Source organism: Eutrigla gurnardus, assembly GCF_963514095.1.
Source record: "Eutrigla gurnardus genome assembly, chromosome: 16".
NCBI lineage: Eukaryota > Metazoa > Chordata > Actinopteri > Perciformes > Triglidae > Eutrigla > Eutrigla gurnardus.
The window spans coordinates 2,296,494-2,313,433 of NC_139927.1; the positions used below are offsets into that span (position 1 = coordinate 2,296,494).

Consider the following 16,940-nt stretch of genomic DNA (forward strand, 5'->3'; position numbering starts at 1 on the left):
TGATCATGTGATGTCGGGGGTTGATATGCTTTAACACCGCAGTGTCAGCAGTTTTATTAGTTTTATTAGTTTTGAGCTGTTGGACTGAAAATGATGCTTAAATAGAGTTTCATATATTTGATAGTTATTTCACTGGATCAGTAAGTTCACCAGTGAATAGTGACCTCGTGGTATATTTGACAGAAGGCAAGATCTGTTTCTGAACAATCAAGCCAACACTAAAGTGCCTAAAAGCTGCATTATCTCTGCTGGCCACCAGGGGGCGACTCCTCTCTGGTTGTATAGAAGTCTATGAGAAAATGGTCCTACTTCTCTCTGCTGGCCACCAGGGGGCGACTCCTCTCTGGTTGTATAGAAGTCTATGAGAAAATGGTCCTACTTCTGATTGACAGGTCCATTTAGAGTCCAACAGACCAGAAAGCAGGGGATGCGTTAGGGGACGGGGCTTACCTGCTGATTGACAGGTCAGATGTTGAACCTTGAATTATAGAAGCTAACTTTTTTAGCAGCTTCACACCAAAATCCACATTGATCCAGATCCAGTAAGGATGCCGCTCTGATCCAGCCGTCGCTCCTCCACAGTCCAAATATGGTCACTTACTTCTACTGGTTGCAATAATCCAAGATGGTGACACACTCAAAGCTTCAAAACTGTAGTCCACTAACCGACGGGTGACGTCACCATGACGACGTCCTCTTCCTGTACACAGTCTGGTATCAGATAAGTAGACTGTAAATATATGAGGAGACTGTTTGCCTGTCTCTATGGTTTCTATGCATTTTATTCTGAAAACCTAATTGTGTGTTTATCTTCCTTCCTGAAGGACAGAACACGAACCATCAGCACGTCACGTGACTGAGATGATCAGACCCAGCAGCAGAGAGATGCTCTGGTAACCCCTCACCTACATCATCCTCCATGCGCGCGCTGCTGCTGGTGGAAGTCTGTGCGCGCGCGCTGCTGTGCCCAGCTGCCACCGCCGGCATTGGCTCACCGAACACACGCACGTAGGCGCGCGTATCCGAGGCAACACCCCCGGCAGCGAGACGGGAGAGCCGGCGGTGAGCGGCGGGACAACCAGCCAGCAGCCAGTCGGGCAGCTCCGACCAGGACCAGGTCCACACCGAACCACCGAGGTCTACACCGAAAACCCGGGGAGTCCGGGACGAGGTTTGGGTCTTTTTTTACTAGAAAGGTGTTTGTGTTGCAGCGAGCTGGTGTTGTTTTCCTTCTTCGGCGGCTCAGCGGGGGGGGGGGGGGGGGTCCTGATCCGGTCTGCGTCCCGGTCTGTGGTCAGCATCATAAACTCGTTCGTTGCCTTAAAGCTGCATCATAAACAGAAACATAACCGACATGCAGGCTTCAACGTGACGTCACGTTTGGGGAAAGTTTTTGCGCGAAGCTCTCGTGCAGAAAATGAGCCTTTATAGTGTTTATCATCGATGTTATTATTTGATTATATGAGTGTTATAACGTGAACGTGGCTGTTAGTGTGCGTCCATACGTGTGTGTGTGTGTGTGTGTGTGTGTGTGGGGGGGGGGGGGTGACGTTATCGGTTTGTTAATTTTAGCAACACTGTTTACACACACACACACACACACACACACACACACACACATCTCTGTTACTCAACTCCTCCCGGTGCATGATGGGTGGTATATGTGTGTGTGTGTGACCGTGTTTTTACTCGTGTTTGCGGTTAAAACCCCTCCGGTAGACCGGCAGCAGGGATCCGGATCCCCGTAGTCCGGCTCCCGGTCCTCCGGAGGAACTCGTGTCCGAACACGTTGCCACCGGAGGAGGTGTGTACCTAGGAGGCGGCGCTCGGCCAATCAGCGGCGCCGCCCCGCCCACTCCCTGACACTTGTTTACTACCGAGGCCAGATGCTGATTGGTGCTTTGTGCTGCGTTTAAGTGCGCGGCAAAGAATCGGAGAGTTGAGTTCTCTCGGGGAAAATACTGTCAGACGAATGTTTTTAACAAAAAATAAAGGCTGTTTATGATTAATCTGAGTATTTTATAATATGATATGATAAGGATGATAATATTTCAGAGTGTTATTTCCAGAGTTCAAGGCGATATCTTTAAATTGAAAAGCTGTTTATTTAAATTCAACTAACAATATAAAGCTGACAAAAAGCCTTCATTTGTACTTTTTTGCCACTGATTTCAGAATTATTTTAGCTCTATTTTAGCAGTTTTTTAAGCCACTCAACCATGGCTTCAAAAACAACCCTCAGCAGTCCCACGGTCCCTGAACGCAGCGTTGCCCCATTTTACCTCTATGGGCACAGAACCAGTGTGAAGTCTCCAGAACGCCCTATCAGTCACATTCTTTATCAGAACGGGTGACGGAGCCACGGGAGGATCGCCGTCCGGCCTCGATGAGTCCGTGATCCCTCCAGATCCCTCCAGATCCCTCCAGATCCCTCCAGATCCCTGAGATTCTGATCCGGTCGTGTTTCTGCTTGCCGTCAGTCAGACAGACACAGATTCATATTCATCCATCAGACAAAGCCGCAGTTCAATCCAAGCGTGTTCTTCGTGGTGGGAAGTAACCTTTGACCTTTGACCTTCCTCGCTGGATGCCTTTAAGAAGGAAGCTGTAAGAATATTATTAAAGGGGGATCTGATACGACATTTAAATGCACAGTTTAAAGATGAAGTACCCGATGACGTCATCGGGGTGATCTTGCATTGGGCGGGCCTTTAGGAGGTTCAGATGAAAGATGCTAGTGAGTTGCATTGTGGGAAATGATGCGGTGCGATAGTATGATCACATTGCACCAAATATTCATGATACAAAATGAGCCTCTTTCTCTCATCTACAGGCAGCGTGAACCTGAACCCCCCACCGTGTGCAGCAGCACCATGGCAGCTATGGGACCTGAGGACAGAGCAGGACCCGGACCAGGACCCAGACCAGGACCCGGCGGGGACCTGCCACAGACTCTGGTGACCCTCGATCTGTTAATCCATTTACATTCTTGGCAGGGTTGGCAGGAGCCGGGCTCTGGGCTCCGGTCTCTGGTCTCCGGGGTTTGGGCTCCGGTCTCCAGTCTCTGGTCTCCAGTGTCAGGGCTCCAGGCTCCGGTCTCTGGTCTCCGGTCTCCAGTCTCTGGTCACCAGGCTCCGGTCTCTGGTCACCAGGCTCTGGTCTCTGGTCTCCGGGCTCCGGTTTCCGGGCTCCGGTTTCCGGGCTCCGGTCTCCGGGCTCCCGTCACCAGGCTCCGGTCTCTGGTCTCCTGGCTCCGGTCTCCGGGCAGGACGCCACAAACAGGAAGTGGTCTTCATGCTTGTTTCCTCTCCTCCTCCTGAAGGTGTTCACACAGCGGAGCGTCCCGGCCGAGAAAGCGTCTGTGGAGAGCCGGCTCCACGCCAACGCCACAACCACGACAGGACCCACAATGCACCTGGGCAGCACGTCGGGGACCAGAGAGGCACCGTACAGGTGAGGGGGGTCGGGGTGATGTCAGTGTGAGAGCGGCGGACTCCGCCACACTCGGGTCTAAGGTTGTTTTCTTGTGTGGTGAGTCCAGCTTCCGCAGCCCAGAGTCGGTGGAGATGGACGAGATCATGGCAGCGATGGTCCTGACCAGTCTGTCCTGCAGCCCCGTGGTCCAGATCCCCCCACAGACTGATCCTGGACTAGGTTTGTCTCACCGGTGTCCTGCTGTTTCCTCTTTCTCATAAGGAATCCTTTCTAAACATACAAACTAATGCTTCATAGATCATTTATAAAAACCTATACGAGGGTTGCCAGGTTGGGAGGAATCAGGTAGCTTCTCTTTGACAACAGATATGAATGTAGAAGTGATTAATGAGGGTTTTAAAAAATAAACTTCCTGTCTTTCAGCCGGCTTGTCTTCGTCAGCTGACATGGAGTGCGGCGGCGGCGAGCTCTCCGACAGCGGCAGCAGCGGCTACTGGAGCTGGGACCACGGCAACGTTAGCCCCGCCCCCTCGCCGCCCGTCACCGAGATGGACAGCAGCCCCGACGAAGGACTCCAGATGGAACTGGATCAGGGAGACGAGCTCAATGCCAAAAAGCCAAAGGTACATGAATCACAGGTCTTCAACAGGGATCCCTAGGGGGTCCGCAGAGTTACTGCAGGGGGTCCCTCCACTGGGTCTCTAGAGGCCTTGGGGGTCCCTCCACCGGGTCTCTAGAGGCCTTGGGGGTCCTTGGCCTCAAAGATATAGTATATAGTAGAGTGAGAAATATGAATAAATAGTGACTCAAAGCGTTGGATGTGAGCAGAGCATCATCAGTACGTTTTTATTCATTCATTTGGGAAAATACGTTTTCTTGCCTCCACACCGACAGCAGCAGTGAGTCCCGCCCCTTTCCTTCCCCCCTTTCACAATAAAAGCCTGATGTATGACCCCAGTGATTGACCTGTGCTGTGTGCAGAGCTGCTTCAGAGGAGTGTATCGCTGCCTGTGGCCGAGCTGTGGGAAGCTGCTCACGTCCTCCGTGGGGATCAAGAGACACGTCCGAGTGCTGCATCTGTGGTGAGTCGGATCATTGGTCAGATACCACAAACCTTTCCTTTACACCAAACAGTCATAAACACCTGAATAATGACCCAAGTCATACAGAACTTCATATTAATCATAATCATTTACGTTGGTGGAAACCAGACGTTCAGAAGGTTTCAGGTTGTGGAGCAGCTCTGTGATGAACATGTGGAGGTTTTCTCACTCTGTTCCCACGCTCGTCCTCCACAGCAGCGTATCGGATCAGTCCCACAGGGAAGAGGACTTCTACTACACCCGGATCTCCTGCGAGACCGGGGACCCCGGTTCCTCTCCGGCTCCCCCCCAGCAGGCCCCGGGCCAGGCCTCGTCCTCTCCTCTCAGCTGGGCCTGCTGTGGTTCCCCTCCTCATCCTCCGGCCTCCGGCCTCCAGATCCCCCTGGCTCACAGACCCAGGTCCAACTCCAGCTCCGGGCCCGGCCCGAGCAGACCCAGTCCACTCAGCCAGTCGGCCCCCAGCAGCTTCTGGCAGATCCACTCGGAGCATCTCTACCAGGTGGGTGAGCGGCGTTGCTGGGGGGGGGGATGGACACCTTTATTGGGGTTCACCGGAAAGGGCTTCCTATTATATTCACCGCCACCTACTGGCCTGGTATGCACACTGCAGCGTTTCAGGTTTGTTTTTGCAGAAACAACGGCGTCTAAACCCTTTCCCGCTTTGAGGAAGACCGTTAACGAAGAAAGAAAGGCTTTCTTCAGAAATGGTTCTGGGTAGAACCTCAGTCCTTCAGTAGGAACCCTTATGTGTCACCTCCTGTCTCCATCCAGGCCTGTAGCCCCGTCCAGGTATCTGTGGCCCCCAGAAGCCCCGGCTGCCAGGGTTGGACCCCCTCCGCCTCCGGCCCCAGCACCACTCCAGTGGGTAACGCTCCGGTGGGTAACGCTCCGGTGGGTAACGTTCTGGTGGGTAACGTTCTGGTGGGTAACACTCCGGTGGGTAACGCTCTGGTGGGTAACGCTCTGGTGGGTAACACTCCGGTGGGTAACGCTCTGGTGGGTAACGTTCTGGTGGGTAACACTCCGGTGGGTAACGCTCCGGTGGGTAACGTTCTGGTGGGTAACACTCCGGTTGGTAACGCTCTGGTGGGTAACGTTCTGGTGGGTAACGTTCTGGTGGGTAACACTCCGGTGGGTAACGCTCTGGTGGGTAACGCTCTGGTGGGTAACGTTCTGGTGGGTAACACTCCGGTGGGTAACGCTCTGGTGGGTAACGCTCTGGTGGGTAACGCTCCGGTGGGTAACGCTCCGGTGGGTAACGCTCCGGTGGGTAACGTTCTGGTGGGTAACGCTCTGGTGGGTAACGTTCTGGTGGGTAACACTCCGGTGGGTAACGCTCTGGTGGGTAACGCTCTGGTGGGTAACGCTCCGGTGGGTAACGCTCTGGTGGGTAACGTTCTGGTGGGTAACACTCCGGTGGGTAACGCTCCGGTGGGTAACGCTCCGGTGGGTAACGTTCTGGTGGGTAACGCTCCGGTTGGTAACGCTCTGGTGGGTAACGTTCTGGTGGGTAACACTCCGGTGGGTAACGCTCCGGTGGGTAACGTTCTGGTGGGTAACACTCCGGTGGGTAACGCTCCGGTGGGTAACGCTCCGGTGGGTAACGTTCTGGTGGGTAACACTCCGGTGGGTAACACTCCGGTGGGTAACGTTCTGGTGGGTAACACTCCGGTGGGTAACGCTCCGGTGGGTAACGCTCCGGTGGGTAACGCTCTGGTGGGTAACGTTCTGGTGGGTAACACTCCGGTGGGTAACGCTCCGGTGGGTAACGTTCCGGTGGGTAACGTTCTGGTGGGTAACACTCCGGTGGGTAACGCTCTGGTGGGTAACGTTCTGGTGGGTAACACTCCGGTGGGTAACGCTCCGGTGGGTAACGTTCTGGTGGGTAACACTCCGGTGGGTAACGCTCCGGTGGGTAACGCTCCGGTGGGTAACGCTCCGGTGGGTAACGTTCTGGTGGGTAACACTCCGGTGGGTAACGCTCTGGTGGGTAACGTTCTGGTGGGTAACGTTCTGGTGGGTAACACTCCGGTGGGTAACGTTCTGGTGGGTAACACTCCGGTGGGTAACGCTCCGGTGGGTAACGCTCCGGTGGGTAACGCTCTGGTGGGTAACGTTCTGGTGGGTAACACTCCGGTGGGTAACGCTCCGGTGGGTAACGCTCCGGTGGGTAACGCTCCGGTGGGTAACGTTCCGGTGGGTAACGTTCTGGTGGGTAACACTCCGGTGGGTATCGCTCCGGTGGGTAACGCTCCGGTGGGTAATGCTCCGGTGGGTAACGTTCTGGCGGGTAACGCTCCGGTGGGTAACGCTCCGGTGGGTAACGTTCTGGTGGGTAACGTTCTGGTGGGTAACACTCCGGTGGGTAACGCTCCGGTGGGTAACGCTCCGGTGGGTAACGCTCCGGTGGGTAACGTTCTGGTGGGTAACACTCCGGTGGGTAACGCTCTGGTGGGTAACGTTCTGGTGGGTAACACTCCGGTGGGTAACGCTCCGGTGGGTAACGTTCTGGTGGGTAACACTCCGGTGGGTAACACTCCGGTGGGTAACGCTCTGGTGGGTAACGTTCTGGTGGGTAACACTCCGGTGGGTAACGCTCCGGTGGGTAACGCTCCGGTGGGTAACGTTCCGGTGGGTAACGTTCTGGTGGGTAACACTCCGGTGGGTAACGCTCCGGTGGGTAACGCTCTGGTGGGTAACACTCCGGTGGGTAATGCTCCGGTGGGTAACACTCCGGTGGGTAACGCTCCGGTGGGTAACGCTCCGGTGGGTAACGTTCTGGTGGGTAACACTCCGGTGGGTAACGCTCCGGTGGGTAACGCTCCGGTGGGTAACGCCCCATCACGTCTCTCTACAATCCAGAACCATGATCCACTTCCAGACGGCTGACGGTGTTTCTGTGCTGGTGTCTCTGTGTAGGTGGTGAAACCTCGCTGCCGCTCCGTCAGCGTCGGGGAACAGTGGCTCCAACAGAACCGGCTGCAGCCGATGAGCGCCTCGCCCTCCCGCTCCCACTGCTCCTTCAGGTGAGACCTCCTCTTCCTGTTCAGGGTCCTGACTTCAACATGTTTACCCTGCAGTTAAAATACTAACACGACAGGCGTGTACAGCCGGGCTCATGGCTCCTTGCGTTGTTTTCATTCCCACCGAGCCCGAGTACTGTAGTACTAGTTGTACCCAGTAGTTTTAATGCTACACTGGACAGAGGAAATGAGTTAGTGAGCCAGCTACCTCAATAATTCCACCATGCTTTAATGCTGAAGTTAAGGGATCAAGAAGGTTGTATCAAAATGGTTAATTTCATTCTTGATTTAAAAAAATCAATAACTTAGTTTATAAAATGTTGGACAATAGTGGGAAATATCCTTCAGGGTTTCCAAGGTAACGTCATCAAATGTCATTTTTCTAACGATCACCCAAAAATGTAAAGATAATCAATTTATTATCACGTAAAACAAGAAAAAGTCCTCACTATTGGAAATTTTGAACTGGGTAATATTTGTCTTTTTTTGTTTTTTGAAAAATATTCAAACTAATAAACTAATATTTTTTCAGGATGAGCTAATTGATTTATTGATAAATGTGTTCAATCAGAAGAGGTGATGAGTTTAGTGGTTGTTGTTCCTCTATCAGGAAGGTTTGAGCCTCGAGTGTAAATGGATCTTTATCGATCTCACATCTGATTCCAGCGTCCGTCCGCTATCTTTCCCCTCCAGCTCGTCGTTTATCGCCCTTCTGTCTCCGTGACTCGGCCCGGGGAGATGAAATACATTCAATCTTCCCTTCATTGTGTTATTAGTTCCCTCAGTCTCATCTTTATAGAGTTTGATGGCATCGAGCTCCCGCCTTGCTCCTCATCCTCCTGATGTGTGTGTGTGTGTGTGTGTGTGTGTGTGTCTGCAGGAAGGGTCGCGGCGAGGCCAAGAAGTGCCGCAAGGTGTACGGTGTGGAGCGCAAGGACCAGTGGTGTACCGCCTGCCGCTGGAAGAAAGCCTGCCAGCGCTTCCCCGACTAAAGAGAGACGGCGACGATGGATGAGTGATTAAAAAAGACTTTTATTTAAAAAAGAGGATATAAGTCGGGCCCTGAGAGCCATCCAGAAAAACAACGCTCTGTTCTTGTTTTTTTTCAGTTCAGACTACATCCACACTAATGTGTTTTAAAGCTGCGTCGATTCCTCACGTCCGGCTACGCTGGCGGGTTAGACCCCAAAACTTCAAGTTTTATTTACAACACGCTCAGAAACGGTGACGTGTTTCAGTACCACGGACAGCGCCGCACCTACATCCTTAACTTAGGGCCGGCTCAGCTGAAACCTTCTATGAAGGCCGTGTATATAATGCATCATAAGCACATTTATAACACATTATAATGCATTTATAAGGCTTTATAAAAGTGGTTATACATGTTTATAATCATGCATGACACCTTATAGCAAGGTTTATAAAGTACTATAATGCTTTATCCCTCCATGAAGTGACCCGGTGTTTGAAGTCCTGATGTTACACAAAGCGTTATGACACCACTTCTAATGCTTTATAAACCTCGTTATAAAGGTGTCATGCATGATTGTAAACATTTAAAATTACTTTTATGAAGCCTTATAAATGCATTATAATGTGTTAAAAATGTGCTTATGATGCATTATATACACGGCCTTCATAGAACGTGTTACCAGATTGTGTTATTTTTGTTTTTAAAACACAAACCTTGATAATAGGAAAAGTTTTCTCGCAGCACTACGACGTAAATTTGTGCCGAATTTGGGGCGAACGAAGCGTATTAGCAACCATTCACAAGCTGAAATATTCCAAAATGATATTCCAAAATGCACCATCTAGTGGTGAGGTTGCAGATTGCAACCAACTGAAACTTCTCCCCTGTGCCAAGCGTGTAGGCAACGGCGTTCTCACGTCAGTTTGTCAATATAAAAAGCGAATCTTAGCGGGTTTCGTGTTCAGGGATATACGATTTTGTGCGACGCTCTGGGTTACCGTGGAAACACGGCTGCCCACCATATGTAGATACAAACATTCTAAACAAAAACACAACGATTCTTATTTCCAGAACAAATATTATCTTCCGTTTCTGCTACAAGATTTCGCCCGAAATCACTTCGCTGTCCGAACTCCGCTCGCCGTTCATGCTGTTCTTCCAGCCGAGTGGACCATCGTACTTCCTTTCTCCGCCTGAACATGTGACTCTTTCTAGAAACGGTGCTAAAACGTTAGCATGGATGTAGCCTCAAACCTTTTCTGTTCTTCCCAAACAAAACGCACAGACTGTAGATTCTTGTTCTGTTTCTTTGTAACTAAGTGAAGTCTCTCTGAGCATGTGACATGCTACGCCGACGATACCTACGACTTTACCCAAAGGTCAAAGGTCATGCTCCCCCATTTAGCTCCACTGTATTAGACCGCTACCTGGCTGTTTCGTTATCCCCTCTCTTCCAGTGGTGACACGGTGGTTATGATGTACATGATATTGTGTGCTTGAGTTACGTACAAGTATTTTATACCTTCTTCTTTTTTTTTATTGTTCCGCCCACATATCGGGCAGATTCTTCTTCTTTAAAAAAAAATCATGTTTTTGGCACTTTGTGTCGGATATAAACTCACAAGAATAAGCTACAGTTGGTTGAACTCAACCAAGTTCCTGTTTCCTTCCTGCCCGTGTGTTGACCTCCGACCTGCGGAGTCAACGGGACGAACGATTCGGGAAACCAGTTTGTAATAGCAATAAAAAAAATAAAATCGAGGAAACATATTGTCAAACACAAATAAAAAATAAGCACTGAGGATTGGAAAAGAGTGTTTTTCATTCTGCACGACATCCCACAAGGAGAAATAGCAAACACTTTTATTGTAGTTTTCTCTATACACATTTTGTATGAAGATACAATGAAATCAAATACACAAAGAAACACACACACATGCATGTGCACAGTCGCAATCACCCGCTCGTATGCAACCAGAAGAACACGATAAACACCGGTGCAGAACGAGGACGTCGACGATGACGGCAGACATGCACAGTTCCTTCAGCCCTCTGCTCACAGCAGGGACATGGTCATGGTGGTCTTCGGATTCTGGTCTCACTTACACCCCCCCATCCAAACAGAGAAACAAGCAGCTAAATGCTCACATTTTCAAAAGTTGGACCTCGGCCAATTTTTAATTTGAACAAAAACTCAAACTGATAAACAATTATGGAAATGATGACTTTTCTGAGGATAAAGATTTATCAACACATTTCTTTAACCAAAAGACCTCAAATCAGTTTCCACGTTGTCAAGGTAACATGCTGTGTAGAAGGAAGTGACCATATTTGGACTGTGTTGGAGCGACGGGTGGATCGAGAGCAGCACCCTTACTGGATCTGGATCCATGTGGATTCTGGTGTGAAGCTGCTAACAAATTTAGCTTCTATAATTCAAGGTCAACTTTACAGCTAAGTGTTAAAGTCATCTTAGTAGCTAACTAGCATTGGTAGCATGGCAGAGACCCTGAAGCAATAGAATGAGCCGGATCGTCGTCGGAGCAATGCTACACTTTGATTGGCCGGTCAATTCTCTCCACTTTACTTTAGCTTTAGCTTTTAATAGTGAAATGTTTTTAGAGTCATTGGGAGGGCAATAAAATAATAATAATAACGAACGGCTTCACTTTTCTAAAAGGGTAAATCCAAGGTTCAGCCTCCCTTCGTCTCTTAGCCGGTAAATATATCAACACTATATTACTGTAAGAATGATCAACTCTGTGTTTTCAGGAGGTTTCTGATCTTTTATCCAAGGAAGTGCTTTTAAAATCTCACTGAGGACGGAGGGAGAGCTGATTCCAGGTCAGTATCAAGAGGTATTAGTTCTTCTCGACACCAGAGGTCAGTGTTGTTCCACCGTGAAGCCACGCTGAAGGGAAACCTGCTGATCGGAGGAGCAACTAACATCCATCACCACCACGACACCGACAACACCAGAATACAGGTTGGTTGTCTTCAGAATGAAGGGATGACAATGAGACCATTTTTCTTGTAGAGAGATTTGGTGAGTTTCAAACTCCAGAAAAACAAGTTTACTTGTTTAATCGATTAATTGTTGGTGTATCAGTAATTAACAGTTTGTGCTTCGGCGCTGTCAAGTATCTGATGATAATAATAATAATAAGAAGAAGAATTTGGTAAATCGTTTTAAAACCTATGAAGTAACAGATCCATTATTAAAAAAACATCCATCCACACATGCATGAAAGTGCATTCAAGTGTCCCAATCTCATTTGGCCCCCTTTTTTTTAAATTATCATTATTATTATTTACCGACACACAAAAATATATTCAATTGCACTCTAATTCTTTTTATTTCACAAGATGGAAATAATGAAATAATGCTTAATAAGGACGACATCACGGTCAAAAACATTCCTCGTTACTTAGAGACACAAAGAGGCGTGGCGAGAAATGGCGGACTTCCCGATGACGGCGACGTCGCGCCAGAAAAAGTCGTGATCAAGCTGCTGAGCCGGCGGCAGTCCAGGTGAACTGCAGCAGCGACGGCGACGCGTCACAGCTTGTTTTGCCTCCAGACGCGAGTCACGGGGTTGAAGCGGCCGCTGCGGCTGCTCCGCATGCCCAGGTACTGCCGCAGCAGCTGGTTCACGCGCTTCTGACTGTTCCACTTGCGGGCAGATTTCCGGACGCCTATGAACCCGCCGTAGCGCTTCTGTAGGGGCCTCATGGGCGAGCCGATCAGCTTCCTGTACCCGTGGCGCCCCCTCTGGAAGCCGCCGAAACGCTTGGACAAGGCGACGGCCTCCGAGCCGCCGGAGTCCGAGCTGCGGGCCTCATCGTCCGGCTGCTCGTCGTCGTTGCCCTCCACGTCTCTCGCCTCCCTCTCGTCGTCGAGGTTTAGACCCCGCAGGCCCGGCCCCCCCTCCTCCTCCTCATCCTCTTCCTCCTCCTCCTGCTCCTCAAAGGATCCCAGCAGTGGTGAGTCGTACTGGACACTGCGCCGCTGGAACGGCGCCCCCTCCTGGAAGGGCTCCACGGCTGCAGACTGCAGCAGGTCGCCATCGGCGTTCAGGTCCAGAGAGGTCAGCTGTAGCTGCTCTCCTGTTCTCTTGAGCAGAGCGCCCCCCTCAGGAAGGGTCGGGTGGTGCGACAGCTTGACGGCCCGTTTGCACACCTCCCATGTGAGCGAGGAGGAGACGTGACCCTCACACTCGAACAGACACACCTGCAGGCGGTGAAGAGAGGGATGTGTTAAAGGCAATTCTGCTCTGAATGTAGGAAGTGGACGTCGTCATGGTGACGTCACCCGACCCGAGTCTGTCACCATCTTGGTTTCTTGCAACCAGTAGAAGGAAGTGACCATATTTGGAGTGTGGAGGAGCGACGGGACCATAATGTACTAAATGAACATCATGCTGGATTGAAGAAGACTTGAAACTAGAGATTGAGACCATAAACTCATGTTTACAATGTTTACTGAGATAATACATCAAGAGAGAAGTAGGACCATTTTCTCATAGACTTCTATACAACCAGAGAGGAGTCGCCCCCTGGTGGCCAGCAGAGACTACACATAGTAAAACGTTGATTTGTGCAGCTTTAAAGACACTCATGGCACACACACTTCCTGTTTGCATGTTGCCATGTCAGTAATCAGCCAATCAGGGAGGACACGTGAGCTCAAAGGCACTTTTAAAAACGTTGTTTAATCCAAGGTCAGCATATCAATCACACTGGAACCTGAAGTGAGTTGCTGTGGACGAGTGAACGGATGTTGTGTATGAAAAGCTACGTTCCGATATATGAGACGTCCATCATTTGGTAAACGTGACATCGACTGCTGCAGAATGATTGACAGCTGAAAATTGGAAGAAAGTCAGTCATCAGAAATCAGTTTGAAGGACGGCGAATAAATTATGTTGACTTTTTTCAGGTTGGCTCTCCATCTTCAACTGCTCTTAAAATTATACATACATACATATATATATATATATATATATATATATATATATATATATATATATATATATATATATGCAGCCTCCTCCTATATATATATATATATATATATATATATATATATATGTATGTATATATATATATATATGTATATATATATATATATATATATATATGTATGTATATATGTATATATATGTATGTATATTCAACCTGCTGCAGCGTAAACTGAGACTTTAAACCTCCGTGCCCTCGCCGCTTAAAACTTCAGTTTGAGGTAAGAAAGCAAATCCCATTTACTGAGTCGAATCTCGCAGCGACGAGATAAATTGCTTTGTTGTCGGTATAAAACCTGCTCACATCAGAGAGGAGCGAGGGAGCTCCACCGCAAATCTATCAGCAGAAATTAATTATCCGTCGTAAATGAAATGAGCACACCAGGGATTCTTCCACGTCGGATCAATGGAGGCAATCTGAAGGAGTTTATGAGTGAGTGTGTGTGTGAACTTGAGTGAGTTCCTTTGTCAGTGTGGCTCAAGGTTCCTTAAAGGGCCAGCAAACCCCCGTCTGGTCTTCCTGGTCCCAGCAGGTTTTCTATAGGGGGGTTTAATTCCCTGACCTGCCCGACCCTTTAAGACGAAGCGGCGCTTCCCCTTTTAAGACGAGCAGAGATTGATGTCACCTGGGTTAAAGTGACTGATTCCGGAGCTGCTCCCTGATTGGCCGCAGGCAGCAGGTGACGGGTGTATAAAAGGCTGATGGAAGCCGGCGAGCCGGTTGGTCGGTTTTCCTTTTAGCTCTCTGGGATGACGGAGGGAAGCCAGTGTTCTGTGCTCTGGCAGCGCTTTCTTTTCTTTTTCATTCGTTGTCTGCAGAAAAACCTGAACCGTTTCAGTTTCTTCTTTTTGGTGGAAGAAATGTATTTCTATAAAACGCTGGGATGAAGCGTCCTGAAGCTGCGTTGGTGGCGAAAGCCAAAAAACGTTTAGATCTTAGGTCCACAGACTAGTGGGTGACATCACCATGGCAACGGCCACGTATAGTCTGATCGGATATTGACCCCCCCCCCCCCCACCCCGAATACTGCGTGTATCACTTCATACCATGTTACTGTCCACTTTCACCCCCGTACGGTTCGATGCCGAATGGCCTCGACAGAAAGTGAGAAAATGGATCCTGACTTCGAAGAATTATGTAAATAACAGCTGATTAGCAGAAACGTAAACAAAAGCTGGCATTTACCTTTAGGATTATGAGAGCCAGTGGTAGTGTGAGGTGTGTGTGTGTGTGTGTGTGTGTGTGTGTGTGTGTGTGTGTGCTCATAAATCAGTGAGTCCTGACATTATAACACACACACACACACACACACACACACGCGTTCCGTCTGGGAAACAATGGAATTGCTCAGAGGATTCCATCTGTGGCTCGATGGGACGCGGCGGCGAACACAATGAGAGCTGATAAAATGTGTCAGTCAGCGGCGTTCGCCGGGATGATGATACGGAGCAGCAGCCAATTACAGACTTCCATTACAACTCCCCAAAAAGGTCCCAGCTGTCTTCCTCTGCATCATTATCGGATAAATTAGCCATCCCGCGGCTATTCCTGGACGCCCACACACTATTTTAACTCCCATGGTGTCGGCTGCTTGGAAAGCAGATTGACTCGGGTTCTGGTCCAAGATGAAAACCCTTGGAGTGTAAAAGGGTTATCGGGAGAACCCCTTGGTGGGTTCTAGATGAAAACCCTTGGAGTATAAAAGGGACATGCAAATAATTCCCTTTTTTTTTTTTTTTAAAGATTTTTTTGAGGCATAGACGCCTTTTATTAGCAGTGGATAGATCGGAAACATGAGGAGAGAGAGAGGGGATGTGACATGCAGCAAAGGACCTCCGGGCGGAATCGAACCGGGGTCGGCTGCGTATGTACGTTCGTACATGGCATGCGCTCTAACCACTCCGCCAACTGCGCGCCATAATTCCCATTTTTAATTTCTTCTACCATTATTTTTAACATCAAAATGTATTATTAATCTGGAAAGTAAACCTTTTTTGTGCTTAGCCCATGGACCACACACAAACACACACACACACACACACACACACACACACACACACACACACACACACACACACACGCACACACACACACACACACACACACACACACACACACACACACACACACACACACACTCACCATGGTGTTGAAGGCTTGCTGCAGCTGCTGCTGCGGCAGGAGGAGGCTGCAGGCCACACACTCCCCCTGGCAGTCGCCACGTCCAGGACTGAAGAGACTTGCCAGCAGCACCAGCAGGTACCACAGAGGGATCTTCATGGCTCAGCCGGACAGGCAGGGGACGACGGGGGTCCGGCAAGGTTCACGAGGGACGGGTCCACAAACCAGCTGGGGGGATCTGGGAGAGAGAAGACAGCATTGCATCAGTTCCAGTTCATAGGAATCATTAGCTGAATGAGTGGAAGCGTCGCTGGTGGGAGACGGACAACGTGGGAGGGAGAGAGAGAGCAACCCCAGGCAAAACCAGAGAAAATGGGTATTTTCCTGTGGACAGGAAGCGGCCACAATGCTGCAGGGGTGGACCAGTAATGGAAATCATACAGCAGATCTATGCCTGAAGACATCAGACATCCCACAGGTCGTGACCTGTATCAACAACAGCCGGCTGGAAGGGGGGGCTTCAAATCTGTGAACCAGGTGCACAGTGTATGTGGTCCGACCTTCAGTCACTGACCCCCATCTGTCCTGTCACCCACCACTATATCACACAATAACACCGAGATAACGATGAAACAACGGCCACTCAGAACATCACAGATTGCTTCTTCCTGGCCAGAAACAAAGGCGTCTGCAGGTTAATGAGCTGGGACCAGGATGGCTGAGGTATCGACACGTTTTCCCTCCATCCAGAGATTCAACAACTTTAGTAAGTCTGAGGCTCCCCGAGGTTTAGACCGAATACAGTTTGCGTTGACGCCTGATTCCACTGACCAACAGGTGGCGGTATAACACGCCAACACATGCTGCAATGTGCCAGTAAATGCACTGAAGAAGAAGAGCTAGTAAACACGTAAACAGTGGTGTCTATAAAAGGATTATAGAGAGAATCCCTTGGGTGGGTTCTAGATAAAACCCTTGGTATATAAAAGCCTCCAGAGAGGGTTCTGGATGGAACCATTACACAACCATAGAAGGGTTGTCTGTAGAACCTCTCATAGCAGGTTCTGGATGGAACCATTACACAACCATAGAAGGGTTGTCTGTAGAACCTCTCATAGCAGGTTCTGGATGGAACCATTACACAACCATAGAAGGGTTGTCTGTAGAACTTCTCATAGCAGGTTCTGGATGGAACCATTACACAACCATAGAAGGGTTGTCTGTAGAACCTCTCATAGCAGGTTCTGGATGGAACCATTACAC

The 16,940-nt window shown here is 49.5% G+C and overlaps 2 protein-coding genes across 6 annotated transcripts; one reads left to right on the plus strand and one right to left on the minus strand.

The window, feature by feature from the left end:
• The first annotated feature begins 775 nt into the window (after window positions 1-775).
• znf395b (zinc finger protein 395b) lies at window positions 776-10,106 on the plus strand. Of its 5 annotated transcripts, none has more exons than XM_084031250.1 (10): window positions 776-1,171; window positions 2,834-2,957; window positions 3,323-3,453; window positions 3,542-3,654; window positions 3,859-4,058; window positions 4,417-4,517; window positions 4,737-5,037; window positions 5,310-5,429; window positions 7,458-7,564; window positions 8,442-10,106. In XM_084031250.1, exons 2-10 carry the CDS (start codon window positions 2,874-2,876, stop codon window positions 8,551-8,553), a joined length of 1,269 nt encoding a protein of 422 aa, XP_083887376.1. In that variant the 5' UTR covers window positions 776-1,171; window positions 2,834-2,873; the 3' UTR covers window positions 8,554-10,106. The 5 variants fall into 5 exon arrangements, with proteins under 5 accessions (XP_083887376.1, XP_083887375.1, XP_083887379.1 ...); XM_084031249.1 differs by having other exon boundaries at window positions 780-1,171; window positions 4,734-5,037; XM_084031253.1 differs by having other exon boundaries at window positions 780-1,171; window positions 5,310-5,399.
• A 1,223-nt stretch (window positions 10,107-11,329) lies between these two features.
• LOC311026593 (prepronociceptin-like) lies at window positions 11,330-16,024 on the minus strand. Its single transcript, XM_084030246.1, has 2 exons — window positions 15,699-16,024; window positions 11,330-12,765 (listed from the first exon to the last, which is right to left on the minus strand). Exons 1-2 carry the CDS (start codon window positions 15,834-15,836, stop codon window positions 12,094-12,096), a joined length of 810 nt encoding a protein of 269 aa, XP_083886372.1. The 5' UTR covers window positions 15,837-16,024; the 3' UTR covers window positions 11,330-12,093.
• Window positions 16,025-16,940: the final 916 nt, after the last annotated feature.